Genomic DNA, 19,904 nt, shown 5'->3' with positions numbered 1-19,904 from the left:
TATGGTGATAATAACTTGTTATATAATGATGCAATGACATCATCAAATCTTTGACTGTGTTTCACACATTACACACTTTCTTCTCAAATTTTATTAGGCAAATACTATTTTGGCCCCATCGAACCTTCTATTCAAAATGGTAAAAATATACCTTAGATTAATCAATTTCAAGTGGTTTCGAGCACATTAAAAAAAATATAATCAATCTCATCATAACACTTTTAGATTAATTGTAACTTTTGCAATAGATAGACTAAAATTGTATTTACCCAATTTTATACTACTGTTCATTGACATAATTCAATGATGTTAAAGTGGATTAAAATGAAATCAAGCCCATTTGGCAATGGTCTAATTTGCCATTAATTAACTACATGAAGATAACCCCTATATTTATAGATACACATTCATCAGAACAAAAAGATGTCTTGAGTTAATAACACATGCAAAGTTCGATGAAACAAAACTCGTACAATCTTTAGATAAAAACAATAGGATGTGATCATTTTTTTTAATTGTAATTAGCTGAAAGCAACCATGTTTTTTCTTCTAATGGAGTAAGTGTCTAATAGCAGCAACAGCATCACCTTTGTGCTCCCTTAAGGTTCTCTCAGCGACCTTTTTGTCCATCTGTAACCCAAAGAAAATGCCACCACAAGCCTTACATAACTAGAAATCTACACAAAAATGGAGATTGTGTCCACATAAGAAGAAACTAACTCACCTCTAGTTCACTTGCAATTATGTCCACATCAGCTGCATTGATCTTAACAGCAGCCAATTCTTTCTCTCTAAAAGAAATATATATATATATATCAGATCAGTGATACACAATATAACCAAAAAACCAGGAAAAACATGGAATGTAGCCAATTAAAAGTAACAAAAACCAACTAATATTCCAAGGAAAGTGACATTTAATATGAAGATGGTTTGTGTTTATTTTGGAGGATGTGAAGAAAACAAATATCAAGTTTAGATACAAACACAAGCAAATATACAATAACAATAGATAAGTTAAGTTATAACTCCTACAATAGAAAATGCTAATTACAATCAAAACCACAAGACTGAAAATAAATCCAAAGGTAGTAAATAACACATAAGAATGCAAAAAAAGTAGATGATAACTACACCAGCCATCATAACATGGGAGGTGTGTAGAGTCTATAGACTAAGCACTGTCATCATAATCTTGCTTTAATGGGATTTAGAAAGTAAAGAACTTTCTTGTGAAGAAAAGCCACAAAGCTAGTGATACAACAACTTCACCTTACAAAACCAAATGAAATGCATTATCTCATATTGCCCAGTAGCTCTAAGCTCTTTAGAGCTCCAATTCAATTCTAAAGTAAAATATACATTAATCACAACATTGAATAATTTGAAAGCATGAGAATTTTTATACACCTCTAAGTCACAATAATAAATCCAAACTTGAATTTATCCAGTAAAAAGAGACAGAGATAGAAGAGAGGAAAGGAGTGTGGTACCTCATCTTCATGGCATTCCAATCTGCATCAGCAGAGGCAGCTATGGACGCCATAGCCTAACAAATTGAACCCAAAATAACAATAAAATTATATATATATTTTTTTTTAAAAAAAAAAGTAAGAAAATCAGAATCAAAATATATATAAAAAAGTGTGAACCCTTCTACTGAAAAAATTAAAAATAAAAAAAAAAATAGGAATAATATGAAATAAGAGTACCTCTTGAACACGAGTTGAGTCGAGTTGACGATCTTCAACTCGGTCAGTGAGTTTGTCGAAGGCTTTACTCTGTTGTTGAAGGTCTCTATCATCGACCATTCTGTCAATCGCTCCTTCGTCCACGGCTCCTTCCATTTTCGATGAGTTTAGCTTGAGCTTCTCCACTCTCTGCCCTCTCTGCTCTGTAATTTGGTTTGTACAGTCGTGGAAGATGAAGGACACAACTAAGGCTAAACTAAGCCCTAAGAATACTACCACTCACTTGGCCCATAACAATAGACCCAATGCTAAGCCCAAAATTATATATTCCAGCCCAGTATTTTCAACCAATCCATTTGGAATTACTGGAAATTATAATTATTTTCATAAATATACAAAAAAAGGCAAAAAAATTCACAAAAAACTCAGATTTATTTACATTTTTACGGATTTTAACCTTTTTTTATAAAAATATGGGCGTTTGTTTTTCGTTACTTTCCATAAATCTGTAAAAATATATATATAAAAAAAATATGATTTTAAGTATGTTGAATAACTTTTTTTATATAAAAAAAAAAAATCACATTTTTGTTAATTTTTTCCATCAAAATTATAAGAAAAACTTACAAAAATACTGCAATTTGGATTAATTTTTACAAAAATACTGCCACACAGAAATTTTTTCAAAAATACTGTGTTTTTATAAAACACCAGTAAAACACAAAGCAGAACAACTCAAAACAACAGTAGAACACTAGTAAAACACCAGTAGAACACCATTGAAAACTGAACACAGTATACTGCAGTATGAAACTTATAAAAAAACACAGTAAAAAAGTAAAAAATACCGTCTGGCAGTATTTTTGTAAAAAAATGACAAAAGTTAGTATACCATGTAAATTTCTCAATTATAAATAGTGGCCTATTAATAAATTATGTTTTGCATGTTATATGTAGGCCTAAAAAATTGGAAGAAATTAGACTTTATATTCTTTTATTTTTATTCTTTTTTTAAAGTATCATTTTTATATTTTTTTTTTAAATACTTTACCAATTTTGTCTATTTTACTTCAATGTACTCTTCATGTGACTCTCTCATGTCAGGGTATTTTAAGTACACTACGTATAAAAAGAAATATGTTTCAATTAAATATAAATTAGAGATAAATTTAGTTAATTGATAAATAAAAGAAATATTTTTCAATTTATGTACTAAAATTGTATATTTAGTACTAAATAACCCAATTTGGGAAGTTAGTTAAATAGACTATCATACTACAGCTTATACAATTTCACCAAAAATATGGTTTTTTTTTTTCAAAAATATCATTTTATAGAAAGAATTCCAAAGAGAGAGAGAGAGAGAAATAATATAAGGTAATTGGTTTCCTGATATCTTTTTTACATCTTTTGAATGTTCCCACAAAATAATAGCCATATTTTTGTAAACTTTCCATTTTATTTTAATAAAAATGTGTAACATCGCTAGGAACTTCTTGATGACAATAATATTATAATGAAGAATAATAGTCCATACAAAAAAAATATAGGTAAATACTATTTTAGACCTTATATTTTGTAAAAGTTATTAATTGGACCCTCTTGTTTTGTTAAATGACAATAGACCCTATTTTTCTTAAAAATGGTAAAAATTAGTCCCTGAGCTCAATTTTTAACAATGTTATTTTTTAATATAACTAATTTTAAGATAATTTCTAATACCAATAGGTACAGAAAATATAATCAATTTTGTCATAACATCTTTAGATCGTATTATTATTAAGTTTTATTTTGACAAAAAATCAATTCAGGGTCCTGTTTGTATAATTTTAAAAAGGGTAAATAGTGGCAAAAGTACCCAAAGTTTTAAGTTTGTAAGTGACATAATCCCAATGTTTATTTTTAGCGGCAAAAGTACCCAATGTTTGTAAAACTGTAATTTTTCTCTAATTTCGTCAATACAAACCCTGTTATTTTCTTAAACATGCCACATATAAGGTCTAGATTCTTGATCATTGGGTCTAGACAAAAACATGTAGTATTAGTTACTTTCAAATGTTCCTTTGATAAATTTAAAACGGAGTCTGTACTGACAAAACTGAAGAAAATTTATAGTTTTACAAACATTGGGTACTTGTGCCGCTAAAAATAAATATTGGGATTATGCCGCTTACAAACTTAAAACTTTGGGTACTTATGCCGCTATTTACCCTTTTAAAAAATACATAGTCTATTTTATCATTTAACAAAACAGATGGTCCAATTAGTAACTTTTGCGAAACATAAGATTTAAAATGGTATTTACCTGAAAACTATACATATATGTATATGGGTATGCTCTTAATGGGTATTACCCATGTATGGGTATTTTATTCTTGACCATTGGATCAAATATCTAATGGTTGATATTTATAATCATTAATTAAATATTAAAAAATTAATATTTCCTATTTTGTTATTCTCTATATTCCTAAAATAGATAAAACTATTAATAGAAATAAAAAATTTATAAATGGAAATGTTATTTAAAAAATAAAACACACCAAAAAAAAACTAACAAACTATTTTTTTTTTAATAAAAATCATTTCAAAGATTAAAAAGAAAAAAAATGTATATTTATGGTTTTATAAAATCTCTTCAAACTAGAATTCTAAATTGCATTACTGAAAACAAAAAAAAAATAATAATTTTAAGCTTTAAACTGTAATACATATAAAATGTATAAGATTTTTTCTAAACCTAAAATCTTTAATTTTATAATAATTAACAATTATTTATATATTTTTATTTTTTTTAAAATACTTGAGCTTACCAAATCTATAAGAACAAAACCAATAAAGAAAATGTTAACAAAAAAAAAATGAAGAAAAACGTGTCATAAACATTATTAAATAATGGTAATTGCCAACACAAGAATTTCATGCACAAAAAATTATATTTAACCCCTAGACAAGATTATCATCTTCCAATCCTAAAAATATAAATAATGAACAACACCTCATTAGTTATTCTAGGAAAATGATGCATGGTAATATCAAAAAAATCATTGGATGATAATAATATTTCTCTAACAATGATAGCCTATGTAAGAACTAAGAAGTATTGTAGCGTTTTATTTTTAAGAGTATGAATAATATTAAGACAATTGGATTCCACAATCAAGCTCTTATTCTCCTAATAAAAAAAAATACATTAATATACATGTAAATGATTTTTAGTTTTACAATAATAAATTATTAACAAACTCACAATTTCATAAAATAATAAAGTAGTAATTTTAATTAATTTTTAAAAATAATTTATAATTTTTTTTCAAACTATTAGTTGTAATTATTATTTCTAATTTTATAAATAATAAATATAATTTTTTTTTTAAAAAATAATTGTTAGAAACTTGCCATAAAAGGTTATTAGATTATTACCTTATTAATTTTTTTAGTTCCCATCAATGGGTATTACTCATTAAGATGTACATTTATATATAGGTAAAATATTAATGGTAATATTAAGAAAGTTTGACTTTTAATCTTATTTTTTTTTTATTTAATTAGAATTTTTTTTTTACATTATATGGATTATGATTGTTTCAATATTTTAATTTAAATATTTTGTATTTAAATATATTTTTGATAGGGGTTTTTTTATTTTTACACTTCAAAATAGTTTTTTTTTTATATATATATTTTTTACGGAATTTTACATAGAAACCTCTATTGCAACTAGCACTGCAACTTAAATTGCAACAAAAAATCGTATAGAAACCCCTACTGCAACTAGCGCTGCAACCACTTTAGAAACTCAAACTGTAAATTTGAAAAAAAAAAAACAAAATAAAAAAATAGTATATGAAGTAATTCCCCTTTTTGATATAATGTAAAAAAAATATATTTTTTGATATTATTTAATTAAGTAATTAAATTAAGCATAAAAATTTAAATTTTAGTCATTAAATAAAAATTTAATAATTTAATATTTTTAAAATTAATATTTATAATTAAATTTATACAATAACTATTAATACCATTAAAAAGTTTTTTCTCATATATATATAGTTATAGATTTTTTTTTTGTTTTTTGAGAAGTATACATAGTTATAGATTAAACATTACAACAAAGTGGCCTTTAATGCAAAAGATTTTGAACATTAATAATGATGAATAGCATGTTTGATCGATCTTTATGAAGATTTGTTATTTACAACATTGTCCCTACACTCTTGAATATGGATCTAATTTCTCGAATATTATTAAAGATTTCTGCATTGCTTTTTTTTTTTTTTTTCAATTGAAAAACGTCTTTATTATTGACAGTAATATGAAGATAAGAAGAAGATAATTAAAATGATGATTTTGTTTGTATAGTCTCTCTCATTATCAATCTTAATCATGATTACTTGTTTGGTGGTATATAGATATAGTCTCTCATGTGAGCAACATTAATTGTAGTATTATCATTACATAACCAAATCACCACTTTTTAACTGTCCAATCACAAACAATACCCATTTCTTTGCTCAAACTGGCATTTTTTTTCTTCAACTTTTTAATGTATTTTTAGTTTTCATAAAAGAATTTTAAGATCATTATAACTATTTGGATCCACTTGAATTGGATAATGCCAACTAATAAGAAAGCTTTGATACCATATATAAGAATTATAGAGTTTTATCTTAAAGTTAATCGGTAATTAATAAGTTAAGTAATGTATGTAGTTGTTATAAATAGATTAAAAATATTTTTTCACACATTTGTAAAAAAACAAATGAAAAAAAAAGTTTATTATGATAGATTATATTCATATTTCTAATTTGTTAGGACCGTTTTAATTATTTTAGAGCCATTGTTTTAATTTTAAAAATTAAGCTCCTATAAAAAAAATTATAAATAATATTCTTAAATATTATTATGCAGTTATATATTTTACAAAATATTAAAAAATTCCAATTATTTTATTAAAATTATTATTGATTCTAATAAAAAAATAATAGATAAAAAAAATATGAAAGATTTACACTAGCCCAACTTACACACCTATAGGGCCGACCATGGCTATAAGATGAAAGAATCGTTTGTAATTCAAGAAAAATAACTTAATAAGTAAAAAAAGAGCGTCAAAGTCACTTCTTCAAAAAGATGAACTAAAATAGCCGTTTGTAATTCGATAAACTAAAACTTATGAACCACTATAATTGATATAATTATTGTGGAAAATAAATTTAGAACAATATTTTTTTTTTCCTTTTTTTGAAAGATTGATTGCCACCTGAAATAGAAAGATTAAATATATGGATGGACAGCTTACTTTGCGCGTGTATTAAAAAAGACATTTTTTATATAATTATCCATAATAAAATTATAATTATACATGGTTTTGCACGCATTAACAAAAAATGTTGAAATAGTCATACTTGCAAAACTCAAATTTCCCTTCTCCCAATATATTAGAAAAAAAATGTCAAGAAAAACTGTAAACCTGTATTTGTTATAAATGTTCTTGTAGAAATTATCAAGTTCGTACAGTACCTATGTTTATATTAACTCTCATCTCATCTTGTTGGAGTAGTAAATGAAAATTGCTAAGTATTACTATTCAGAATGAGTGGTACTTAATACTTTTTATGAGTGTCTTCTTAAAAACTATTTTCTTAGGAAGAATTGCTAAAAAGTACTACTGGTGTCTAGTATTCTCCTTAGTGTTATATTGTTATTAGTTAAATTAAGTATCGGGTCTCATATAATTTAAGAAAATAGTTTTTAGAGAATATCACTAATTAATTGTAAGGTACCACCTATTAAAGGTATTGGACATCACTGGTGCCTAATAGCAATGCTCTTTCTTAAATTATATATGATCTGATACTTAATTACACTGATAAAAGTATGATGCGCTGAGAAAAATATTAAGTAATAATAGTACTTTTTTAATATTTCTCATGTAATAACTATTAGAAAATATATTAAGGGTAAATACTATTTTAGATCTTGTATTTTGTAAAAATTATTAATTAGACCATCTGTTTTGTTAAATGACAAAACAAACCCTCTGTTTTATTAAATGGTACAAATAGGACATTAAGCTCAATTTTTAACAATTTTATTTTTTGATATAATCAACTTTAAGACAATTTCTAACACGAACAAATACAGAAAATGTAATTAGTTTTGTCATAACATTTTTAGATCGGATTATTATTAAGTTTTATTTTGACAAAAAATCAGTTTAATTAAGGTCCTATTTGTATAATTTTAGAAAATATATGGTCTATTTTGTCATTTAACAAAACAGATGATCCAATTGATAACTTTGCAAAACACAAAGTCCGAAATAGTATTTACCTAAACATTAATCATTAATATATTTTAATTTAATAATTATTATAAAATATAAATAATTAATTATATGGTAGTCTTTTTTATAGCAATGCATGGTTAATAATTATTTCTCCATGTTGAGAAGAGTTGCATTGCATGTGAGTAATAAATGTACTATATATTTATATTGGACTACATATATTAATATATATAATATAATTGTATATATACTATTACATGGACTTATTTTCTCATATCATTGTCATAAATGGCTAGAGTTTTCTTCTTTTCAAACCTAATTAAAGCAAAGAGTTACCCAGTAGTTGAAGTGTATATGGTCTTGTTTGGTTGAGTTTCTCGAAAAGAAAATTCTTGAAAAAATACTAAAATTATAAAAATAATTTTAAAATTAGAAGTTTAAACTCATTAATTAATTACTCAACCAACAACAGAAATACTTTTGAAGCTTAAAAATCCAAAAACAATTTAAAAGTTTAGAAATTCAAAAGCCAAAAAATAATTTTGAAAGCCCAACACCAACAATAACATGTATATAACCATATTTTGAGAAATGTTCAAGAGCACTGGTGCTACTAGCTACAATTCTATCCCACACAGCAAAAACCCAATTCACCCTTTCTGCTTGTTGAAATAACAGGCCATGTCCTGTTTTAATACTGTAATTTAGCTCTTTGAACTTCTGCAGATCGACTTCAACTTTATATTATTGTTTGGTAGAAACTAAGTGATGTTTGCTTTGGTGTAATAGAAATGTAACGGTAATAGTAATAGTAATGTAATGGTAATTAATAATAATTAGTTTGTTATTGGAATAAGTATTGTAATTAAAATTATTGTGTTTGGTTTAGTATGAGAATATAATAGAATAAAATATATATTGACCAAAATATCCATATTACTTTTATTTTTTATAATTATAAAATATTTAAATAAAAGGTAAAATAGACTTTTGAATTTCTTTATTATATTTTTATTATAATATTATATTAATTTCTTTATGATTCAACTTTAAAGTAGTACATCTATCATGGTATTTAAATCCTTGCCTAGAACCTATCTCTCTCATTATTCTACATAAATATTCTATTCCTAGAACAAATAAGAGAAGAGATATAGGATCTCCTTGCCTTAAATTCCTTGTTGACTCAAAGAGTCCATGAATTTCTCCATTAAGTAATAAAGAAAATTTTTGGGTAGTAATACATACCATGATAAGCTTAATATCGTGGGAACTGAAATGCATTGAGCATCTCTTCAATAAATCCCCATTTTATAGTGTCATACGCTTTCTTCAAATTAATTTTGATCATTTAACTCGGCTTACAACTCTTTCTTCCATATAATCTTACAATATCTTGACAGACCATGATATTATCAAATCCAGCTATGTAACGCCCATGTACAAATCCAGCTTGGTTTTCAGCTATCAAATCTAGAAAGAACCTGCCTAAGTCACGAACAAATAACTTTGGTAGCTTCCTTATATATCACATTACAACAAGATCTTGGTCTGAAGTTTTTCATACTATCTGAGCATTTGACTTTAGGGATGAGTATAATAGTTGTAGCATTGATTTCTTTTAGAATTCTCCTTGTATTAAAAAAATTTTAGCACTACTGTTGTCACAATTTCATCTCCAACTAACTCCCAATTGTCTTGATAAAAAGAGCTCTCAAATTCATCCATTACAAAAAATCTTATTTTTAGTCAGAACAAATTTGTGACTAAAGATAAAAAATAGTTGTGTCTAATTATAAATTATTATTATTGTGTTGTGACTAAAAGGTCCGTGGCTAAAAGTATTACTCACAAAAATGACGATTTGTTGTGACTAAATGCGTTTTTAGTCACAATGTTTATTGTGACTAAAACTAAATTAGTAACAACTTGAAACCAAATACTATATTTTAGTCACAAGTAACTTTTTGTTGTGACTAAAAGTCACATTTAGTCACAAAAAATTTATGTTGTGACTAAAACGTTGTCACTAAAGGTAGCAGTTTTTTGTAGTGATCTGGACCCAGAGCTTTCATACCAGGAATGGTAAAGAATGCATTCTTCACTTCTTGGCTAGTATAAGGTTAATGGAGGATAAGCACATGGTTATTAGAACCATTAGCTATGATCAATGGAGACACTTTCATTCCGTTGGGCATATTTGATCCTAACAAATTTTGATAATACATCAGAATAGCTTGTTGGATTCTCTCTTAGTATCAATCCACATTCCTCCCTTATCCCTTATGGAATTAATTCTACTTTGAGCTCTTTGGGTTCTCAATGATGTATGAAAAAAGAGAAATTTTCATCACCATATTTAATCCAATTTATTTTTGCTTTTTGAGCTAAAAACTACACAGTAATGCTATAACATGATGATCTCTTATAATAGTTTTTTTGATAGATGATGTCGTATAATGTTATTAGTGCACATAATTGAATATTAGCTCCTACATATTTAATTTTATAATTGTTATAAAAAATTAGTTATTTGTGGTGATGTTGGCACAAATGCATCTCTAATAGTAGATAAAAATTGTACTTTAACATAAAAATTAATTTTATGATATATTTATATTAATTTTTATTATTATATAAACTTCAATGTATAATTGTAAAATTTGATACAAAATTTAATATTTTTATTAATATATATATAATAACAACTTATTCATCATTAATTTTATTATGTAAAAACAATAAAAAAAAATACTATAAATGATTCATAATTTAATGCTATAACTAAATATGATTATATGATTTTACGAGTTACAATTTTTCTAAAGCATTTTTATTTGGTAATTTCTTGTAAATTAGTTATGTATAGATTCAAAATGAATAAACTTAATTGATTGGAGGATATTTTTTTCTTTATTTCCATGTGAAAAGAAAATAGAAACCAATATATAGGATATTAATTGGAGCATTGGTGAGAGTGGGAATGAAGGTGCGCGCGGCAGCTCCACACGATGAGATATAACTAGGTACTGTTACTTACTACTGTTGTATATAGTGTATAGCGTATGATGATATATATGATCAGACTTGGTCAAGGGTGATTGGTTATAATGTACTTTCAAGGTGGTTGAGAGTGTTATAAAGACAACAATTATTATATCACCGGCAAATGAGTGTTCATTTTCAACATCACCCAGTTGAATTTTGTGTCATTGCTCATGCATATATAAGCTGGCCATGAGAGAAAATTAATTAACTAATAAATATTTATTATTATTATTATTATTATTATTATTATTGCTACGTAGATCGATCTCTTACTTACATATTCTCAACTGCATGCATTAATGTGTGTGTTTTCACTCTATAATGTTTGTACTATAAAAGTAGGTTAAGCCCACTAATGGTGAAGCAATATATTAACTATTATTATTACTTCCTCTTCTCCTTCTCTTTCTCTTTCTTTTTGAGAGTAAGAGAGTAAGCCAAGAAAACATGGGGAGAGTTTCTAATAAACATGTGAGTGTGTTGGGTGTGGCTGGTCTTATGTTTGTTTTGGTGATTGGAGTTGTTCAATGCCGTAAGCTTGAGAAAGAAACATTCTCTGATGGTGTTGGTCTTGGTGGTGGTGGTGGAGGTGGAGGTGGGTTTGGTGGTGGCCATGGTGGTGGTATAGGCATTGGAGGAGGATCTGGTGGTGGACTTGGTGGTGGTTTTGGAGGTGGAAAAGGAGGCGGCTTTGGAGGTGGAGGTGGAGTTGGTGATGGTGGTGGTGTTGGCGGTGGTGCCGGTGCAGGAGGTGGATTTGGAGGTGGCAAAGGAGGAGGAGGAGGAATTGGTGGTGGTGCTGGAGGTGGAGGTGGTAAAGGTGGTGGCTTTGGAGGAGGAGCTGGTGGTGGTGCTGGTGGAGGCGTTGGTGGTGGTGCTGGAGGTGGAAAAGGTGGTGGTTTTGGTGGAGGAGTTGGTGGTGGAGGAGGTGCTGGAGGTGGAGTTGGTGGTGGTGCTGGAGGTGGTAAAGGTGGTGGTTTTGGAGGAGGAGCTGGTGGTGGTGCTGGTGCCGGTGGAGGAGTTGGTGGTGGAGCAGGAGGTGGTAAAGGTGGTGGTTTTGGAGGTGGTGCTGGTGGTGGTGTCGGTGGAGGAGTTGGTGGTGGAGCAGGAGGAGGTAAAGGTGGTGGCTTTGGAGGTGGTGCTGGTGGAGGAGCTGGTGGTGGAGTAGGAGGAGGAGTTGGTGGTGGAGCAGGAGGAGGTAAAGGTGGTGGTTTTGGTGGTGGAGCCGGTGGAGGAGCTGGTGGTGGAGTAGGAGGAGGAGTTGGTGGTGGAGCAGGAGGAGGTAAAGGTGGTGGTTTTGGAGGTGGTGCTGGTGGTGGTGCTGGTGGAGGAGTTGGTGGTGGAGCCGGAGGAGGAGTTGGTGGTGGAGCAGGAGGTGGTAAAGGTGGTGGTTTTGGAGGTGGTGTTGGTGGTGGTGCCGGTGGAGGAGTTGGTGGTGGAGCTGGAGGAGGAGTTGGTGGTGGAGCAGGAGGTGGCAAAGGTGGTGGTTTTGGAGGTGGAGCTGGTGGTGGTGTCGGTGGTGGAGCGGGTGGTGGCTTTGGAGGAGGAGTTGGTGGTGGTGGTGGAGCAGGAGGAGGCATTGGTGGTGGTGGTGGAGCAGGAGGAGGAATAGGTGGTGGTGCAGGAGGAGGTTTTGGTGGTGGTGGAGGAATTGGTGGTGGGTTCTGAACAAATTACACCATAAATGTTTTAGCTACACAGCCATTATATAGCAAACCCAACTGTGTAATAATCACACGAGAGAGTGTTCTTAGTTTGGTAGTGGCATCAAATGGGATGAAATATTAATATCGATATAGTTACCTTACTATTTCTTACTAATTATTATGAAAAAAATAAAAGATAGCTTTTGATGGCTTCTTCCATTCCATGCATATATATATATATATATATTTATATATATTTATATAAGTAGAGGGTAGTCAAACTAATTTATATATAAATATATATATTTATATAAAATTTATTAATAAACATATAGTTAACTCAAACTAATTTACTCTTTCATCCAAATCCAAATCAATCAATATTATAAATCACCTAAAGCATATATATATATATAATATAAGTAGAGGGTAGTCCACAAAATGAGGACTAAATAATAATAAGAAAATCTAAGGCTTGCCACATATAACAGCATTGAATTAACAAACATTCACATCCCCAGAATATTGGAGATGAATATATGCCCACTGTAAATATTAAGAGTTTTAATAAGAGAGACTTTCTCCACATGACCAAATGATGATGATGATGAAGTTGAATTGATCATAGCCAAACTGGTAGCCATTCTGTCCCATCAATGAAATCGATGGACATGAATGGACCAACCTCTTCTTCTGTCAGCTGTTTCGACCAAGGAGCCCGATACTCAGTGTCTGCTCCTGGTCCATGGGTTTTGAACTCTGCCTGGAACAAGTTCCTGTTTCAAAAATTCATAAACATATATATAAGAAAAAGAAATATTAAAAGGTATCATATCGCTATTGGTACAATTAAGTGTTAGGCTACACGCAATTTAAATAGCTTGATACAAAGAGAATGGCATTACATATTTATACGCATTTCATACTACCATAAAATTGTTAACAAGTCCCTATAGCCTTTGCATAGTGTAACATAACTTTTATGGAATATCGATAGCTATTCTTAAGGCGTTACCTCATAGTGGTGTGGTGCCTAATAGCAATGCTCGTATAAAAATACCATATGATTTTGAGAAGTATATATTAATTAGTATATATATATCTATATGTAGATTCTTACTCTGAACTGTTGGCTCCACTGCTCCAGTTAGTCCAACCTTGTGGGACAATAGTCCTAGAAAGGTATGTCTTAGCAAAGATGGTCCTAGAATAAGGCCCTTTTGCTCTTCCTAAGTAAACATCATCTGTACCATAAACCTTTCCTTTAACAAACACAAAACCACTATTGTCAGTTGGATTCTCCCTGTTATGTGCTGTGATTGATCCATGTATTGCCAATCTTTTGTCCGAGATTACAAATATCTCACAGCTCTGCAAACATTAACAAATATATATATATGAATCATTATTATGTATAGTGTTATATATATGATTTTTTATATAGATATAGATATACACGATAAATTCTTACGTGATATTGTGATCTTGCACGGCCAAAAATGAAGTCCACAGAGCCTTGAATATAGCAATTATCGTAGTAATGTCTGCCTTTATAATCAAAGAGAGTGTTGTGAGTACTGTAGAATGCACAATGGTAAAAGGCAACCTTGTCTGCAGCCACAAATGCTGCCACTGATTGATTTTGAGATGTGTATGCCACCCCAGTTGGAGCTTCATTCTACATATATACATATATTTATATACAATATAAGATATGTATAGATTCACATCATTAAGTATATGATTATATATGTAAGTATAAATAAAATATGTACCTTGAAGCTAATACCGAAGGCAATGAAGTGGGGAGATTCAACCTTAAACGTTGCAGACTCAACATTGTCACTTGAGCTTTGAGACCAAACAATATGAGTCCTTCCTCTACCGTTTCCTCTCAAGAAAATATATGGCTTGTTTGGTGGTATGTGCACCTTTTCTCTGCCATAAATATATATCGATATACATAATTACATATATTGTATTAGCAGTAGACTTTGAAAGAGAATTGAAATTTTGGCATGAAGAAGTTTGTTTTTCATTACCTGAAGACCCCTTTTCTAAGGTGGATGATAATCCATTGAGAATTGCCTTCAGGAACAGAGTCTATAGCAGCTTGAACAGATTTGAATTCACCATTGCCATTGAGATCAACCTTAATCGTCCTGTTTGTGCCAATTTTTTGTGTCAAAAGAGGAGAGTCAATGACAGCTTTGGCATCAAAGCCATGGACAATATTTGTCAAAGAGACTGAGATGAGAAAAGTTATAGCTAATGATACATGAATTGCTTTCGTGAAAGAACACATGCTTGGAATTTTTGTTTTAGTTTTTTGGTTAATTTTTCATTTGGGAGAGATTACAGTTTTTGAGTTCTTATGTGATTCAATTATGGTAAATCTTTTTGTGGAGGTTCTTAATTGAAGAGGGTTTGTCTTATTATTTTTATGGTACATAGTTCATTTGGATGGTGAAATTGAGTGTTGTTGAATGGAAGGCATGCAATTTTGGTAGGGAAGATTTTTCTCTCTCTCTATTTTGGAGGGTTTCTAACAAATCCTTGTGTGGTTTACATATGTTGGTTAAATTTTAGCTCATTTCTTGTTAATATGTCAAAAATAACTAAAACTAAAATGATATCATTAAGTAGAAACCTCATATTCCCTTCCTATACTATTTTTGGCATTTATTTAATTTATTCACAAATTCTCTAATGGACCTCTAATCATTTTTTTAGTTTTTGCACACAATTCATTTTCTTTTCATGGATCCACTAATAATAATAATGAAAACTAATATGTATAAGAGATTTTCTTGAAAAATAAAGGACTAGCTTTAAGTGATTTTATTTTTTCATTTGTACATATTAGTTCTAATTTTTTTATATACAGAAAAAAAAAAAGAGAGAGACAATTTTGGATTTCTAAACTTATAACTTTTCTTCAAATTATATTTTAAAAGACCAAATAGTAAATACATCCCGAAGATATATTGATCATGTAATAAACATCTATTAAAAATCTCCCTTTTAACATTTATACAGTAAATATTGGTATAATAATTATTTTAGATCACAATGGCCATGTCCATGAGCTTGAGGCAAGGCTGTCCTCATGGCACGATGCAGATTCGGTTATCATGTATATACATATACTATGGCTGTTACACTTCATCAGTACTATGACAAAAGATTACATAGTCAATGACAGCCTTTAAAAATGAAAAGATGGTATAAAGTTTTAATATGGGAAAACCATGAGTTGGAAAATAGAACTATGTGGGTGATGAAGTGTATAATAATAATGATGAGTATTGATAAGAAGAACACATGTTCTACTTGGGTGGTTTCAAGTCATTGTCATACCAAGTGAAGTGATTCAAACTAAGTGATATCAGTACTTGTATTGGTTCTGTTTTCTTCCTGCGTGTGAATACTTATTTTTATATATAGAAACAAAGGAGCAGGTAATGATAAAATATCATAATCCAGTTTTGGAAATACAAATAAATGAGGAATGTATGAACTTTAAAATTGTGTCATTCTCCTATATATCATGATATATATATTATAAGCTAGCTCTAGAGAATTCATACTATATACTTTAAGTAATTGTATAGATTAAAGCTTATGCAAACCTTTGTCAACTTAAGCTGTGCAGCTCTAATTTTCTTGTTTCAAGTAATATTACTACTGCTGCTGCTGCTACCAAACTTGGGTTTTGTAAACTACACAAGAGTAAGAAGAATGGTTCAGCAGCTGGGAATTATAGTTGTATTGACATGTCTTTTTTCACTGTTGAATTATGGGGTTGAAAGTAGTGGAGGACTTTCTTATAATTTCTATGAGAAAACATGTCCACAAGTTGAGAATATTATAAGAGATGGTCTCAAACCTGTTTTCTCTTCTGATATTACTTCACCTGCTGCTTTGTTGAGGCTCATGTTCCATGATTGCCAAGTTCAGGTCTTTATCTCTTTCTCTTCCCATCTCATATCCATCTGCCATTAAATGAGCTAAACAAGATTAATTATCTTACTAACATTGTTGTCATAATGATAAACCAATTGCAGGGCTGTGATGCTTCTATTCTGGTTGATCAAGACAGCCAAAAAAATGATTCATCAGAGATGGCTTCAACTAAAAACTTTGCAATCCGACAGAGGGAAACGATAAGCCTTCTGAAGTCCATGGTTGAAGTAGCATGTCCTAACCAAGTTTCTTGTGCTGACATTCTCATCATGGCAGCACGTGAGGCAGTAGCTACTTCTGGAGGGCCTCGTATAGAGGTTCCCTTGGGATGCAGAGACTCCTCGAGCACTCCAAGCTACGAACTCGCCAATGCTCTTCTTCCTCCTTCCACCATTGGAGTTGAAGAACTGCTTCAGATTTTTGTCAACAAAGGAATGTCAGTTGAAGAATCTGTTGCCATTATGGGTATTCTTTGAGCATTGTTACTTACCATATTGCATACAATTTAGAACACTATGAGTAATTGAATAATATAGAAGGCATAACTGATTAATCCATGACATAATTGAGAAACAAGAGATTAGTAGAATAATACTAAAAAAGTTTTAGTTAATTAGAAAAGCTCACACTTCTTTTTTGACCCATTAATTATATTGACATTTTCACAAACAGTTGATACGCATAATATGATGTTTTGCAGGTTCACACACACTGGGAGTAACACACTGTTTGAATATCAAGAATCGTCTTTACGAAGGCGAAGAGGGTCCAATAACAGGAATGGAACATGGGTTTGAAGCGTTTTTAAGATTAAGTTGTCCTAATAATGAGGAATCAATGATGAGTAAGTCGAGGTTTGTGTTGAATGACCCAACAGCACTTGGGTTTGACAATTTGTACTACATTAACGCAATGAGTGGACATGGGTTGCTGAGAATAGATGCGGAGATGGTAATGGACAGTCGTACGACAAACTTTGTTCGTCGTTTTGGTTCTGACCAAGAAGCTTTCTTTCAAGCCTTCGCTTCTGCTTTTGTTAAGCTGTCCAGTTATGGTGTTCTGGTTGGGAAGAATGGTGTTATTAGAAAGAGATGTGATGTTGTAGATTAAGATTAAGATTAAGATTAAGATTGAATTGAAGTGTATGTGTTTGTGTTTTATTTAAGATTTTAGTTTAAAATTAGGTGTCTTTGTGTTCAGTGGTTTTTTAAGATTGACCTCATCTTATTTGAGGATTATGTTTATGGGATAGAGATTCAAATTGGTAAATTTCGAATTTAATATATCTATTTTATATAAATTATGGTTAAGTGGAATTTTTAGTTTAAATATATTTTTTAGATTTTTACTTTAATTTTGATAGAATATTCTATTACTTAATAAATTATTTTTTTTATTAATTTTATAATATTATTATATATGTTTAAAAATAAAAATTATATAAATATTTTATATAAAAAAAATTAATTTAATTTTAAATTAAAATAAAAAATATATATAAATATTTTATATAAAAAAATTCTATTTAAAATATTATAAATATTTGTTACTATATTTTTTAATTTTACTATTATTTATTTTAAAAAAAATTAGCATAGTCTAATTTTAAAATTATAATTGATAATTAAAACCAGTTAACTGAGTCTGCAAGCAGTATTATCTCAACTAGTGAGGGTAACATGAGCCTATATAACCGAGCTTCCAATTAGTAGATCAAGAATTGATCAAGTAAATTCTCTAACTTATTAATTCCTCATTGCGCCATTATAGATTCAGAATTGTACTCTCAATTATATAGATTGATCTATATGTACCAAGATATAGATACATTATGATTATGAGATTATCTATTGTTACAATCCTAATAGTCAAAGATTCTCTATAGATGATCTACATCGAATAAGGACAAATATACTGTTCTACCCTTTAATGTATTTTATCCTTAAAGTACCTATAAATGATATTTCAGTAAATTAATATAATTACTGAAATGAGGCCTCAATCATTTATCACTATCAAGCCAAGCTCAAAAGAAAACATCGTTTCACTTCTAAATACTTATAGAAGCTATAGAATATATTTATGATTAGCGCTCCCACTTAATTGAACTACCATGTTCTCAAGATGTAAGTATCTGCCATAACTATTGGTTAGCTTTCACGGACAACTTGAAGAGCATAAATAATACAATTGAGTTGAACCTAACCATATAGGATTAAGATCCATAGACCTAAGATCAACCAGTGATATTAACTTATAGAAAGATATAACGGTAAGTTTATGATATCTTATCCAAGTTCAATATCGATTCAATCCAATGTATACTCCATACATTCGATACTGGTAAACTTTTTCAACACTTATCCAATGTGTAAGTATACCTTATCGCTGATTATCATGTCAGTCTAAATTCAGTGTATTGATCAATCATGGGACTTAAATTTTTGAACATATAATCATGATTATATTTCATTATAATGACAACACTATAATCATGAATAAATATATGTTTTGGGCTTAATAGAATTTATACATTAAGCATATAATCATGAAATAAATCATGTGAACCATGCAACATAAAATGATTTCTGATCTTTTATTAATTAGTAAATCTGATTATATTAAAATGAGTTTTATTTAGGGCACAAAACCCAACATCTTCGTCTATGATTCTTATTTATCCAAGTTGTTTTCATCTATGCAACTCTAGGGGGATCACATCGGTAGTGGAGAGGCCTCATAGACATTTTCACCTAGTTTGTTCTTCACCTTCGACAATGGAGGATGAATCTAGGTAGGAGTATCCCAAACCATTGAACTTTCTTTTCTCTTCTTCTTCTTCGATTTTGGCCAACCCTTCTACTGGGTTTGTTTTGATTTTCAACGAAAATGGGTGTGAGATTTTGATTAGGACTTGGGGTTCTTCTAGTTTGGGTTTTGTGGGATTCTGTTCATAAATTGGTTTTGATTTAATTTAGGTTACTTTTATTTTTATTTCATTTATTTTAAATTGTCTTTAATAAGTTTTTTATTTCATAATGCCATGCAATTGAAATTTTTGTGACTTGGCAGTTGTAAGTCTACGTGGAAATTTGTCTCCCGAGCCACATAGGGCAGATAATGGGGTCTTGTTGACGGAGGAGTGTTTTTGCTAATAGGCACGGAATTTAGGTGGTTTTATCATCAAAATTTAAGAATTGGTAGTTAGTTGCAAGCGAGATGACACTTCTAAAAGTTATGCCACAAGTAACTCTCTTTTAA

The 19,904-nt window shown here is 29.7% G+C and overlaps 4 protein-coding genes and 1 long non-coding RNA gene across 10 annotated transcripts; 2 read left to right on the top strand and 3 right to left on the bottom strand.

Moving 5' to 3' along the window:
• Positions 1–366: 366 nt before the first annotated feature.
• LOC115721722 (uncharacterized) lies at positions 367–1,978 on the bottom strand. The gene is made up of 4 exons (XM_030650792.2): positions 1,713–1,978; positions 1,494–1,549; positions 725–791; positions 367–630 (listed from the first exon to the last, which is right to left on the bottom strand). Exons 1-4 carry the CDS (start codon positions 1,845–1,847, stop codon positions 550–552), a joined length of 339 nt encoding a protein of 112 aa, XP_030506652.1. The 5' UTR covers positions 1,848–1,978; the 3' UTR covers positions 367–549.
• Positions 1,979–11,267: 9,289 nt separating this feature from the next.
• LOC133031158 (glycine-rich cell wall structural protein-like) lies at positions 11,268–12,889 on the top strand. 4 transcript variants are annotated; one of them, XM_061104576.1, is made up of 2 exons: positions 11,268–12,613; positions 12,644–12,889. In XM_061104576.1, exons 1-2 carry the CDS (start codon positions 11,479–11,481, stop codon positions 12,697–12,699), a joined length of 1,191 nt encoding a protein of 396 aa, XP_060960559.1. In that variant the 5' UTR covers positions 11,268–11,478; the 3' UTR covers positions 12,700–12,889. The 4 variants fall into 4 exon arrangements, with proteins under 4 accessions (XP_060960559.1, XP_060960561.1, XP_060960560.1 ...); XM_061104578.1 differs by having other exon boundaries at positions 11,269–12,106; positions 12,203–12,889; XM_061104577.1 differs by having other exon boundaries at positions 11,269–12,106; positions 12,167–12,889.
• A 410-nt stretch (positions 12,890–13,299) lies between these two features.
• Positions 13,300–14,517, bottom strand: LOC115723494 (probable pectinesterase 67). The gene is made up of 4 exons (XM_061104619.1): positions 14,467–14,517; positions 14,149–14,355; positions 13,798–14,048; positions 13,300–13,453 (listed from the first exon to the last, which is right to left on the bottom strand). Exons 1-4 carry the CDS (start codon positions 14,515–14,517, stop codon positions 13,300–13,302), a joined length of 663 nt encoding a protein of 220 aa, XP_060960602.1.
• Positions 14,518–14,595: 78 nt separating this feature from the next.
• Positions 14,596–17,492, bottom strand: LOC133031159 (uncharacterized). 3 transcript variants are annotated; one of them, XR_009684644.1, is made up of 5 exons: positions 17,271–17,412; positions 16,567–17,050; positions 16,310–16,399; positions 14,720–14,839; positions 14,596–14,615 (listed from the first exon to the last, which is right to left on the bottom strand). It is a non-coding gene; the product is annotated as an uncharacterized LOC133031159 (long non-coding RNA). The 3 variants fall into 3 exon arrangements; XR_009684646.1 differs by lacking the exon at positions 14,596–14,615 and having other exon boundaries at positions 16,567–17,053; positions 17,354–17,492; XR_009684645.1 differs by lacking the exon at positions 14,596–14,615 and having other exon boundaries at positions 17,354–17,492.
• On the top strand, positions 15,668–17,943 carry LOC115723493 (peroxidase 29). Its single transcript, XM_061104579.1, has 3 exons — positions 15,668–16,637; positions 16,745–17,108; positions 17,344–17,943. Exons 1-3 carry the CDS (start codon positions 16,302–16,304, stop codon positions 17,751–17,753), a joined length of 1,110 nt encoding a protein of 369 aa, XP_060960562.1. The 5' UTR covers positions 15,668–16,301; the 3' UTR covers positions 17,754–17,943.
• Positions 17,944–19,904: the final 1,961 nt, after the last annotated feature.

This window comes from Cannabis sativa, chromosome 9 (genome assembly GCF_029168945.1).
Source record: "Cannabis sativa cultivar Pink pepper isolate KNU-18-1 chromosome 9, ASM2916894v1, whole genome shotgun sequence".
NCBI classification, from domain to species: Eukaryota; Viridiplantae; Streptophyta; class Magnoliopsida; order Rosales; family Cannabaceae; genus Cannabis; species Cannabis sativa.
The sequence above is the reverse complement of the archived record's forward strand: the minus strand, read 5'-3'. Positions and strand labels throughout refer to the sequence as shown.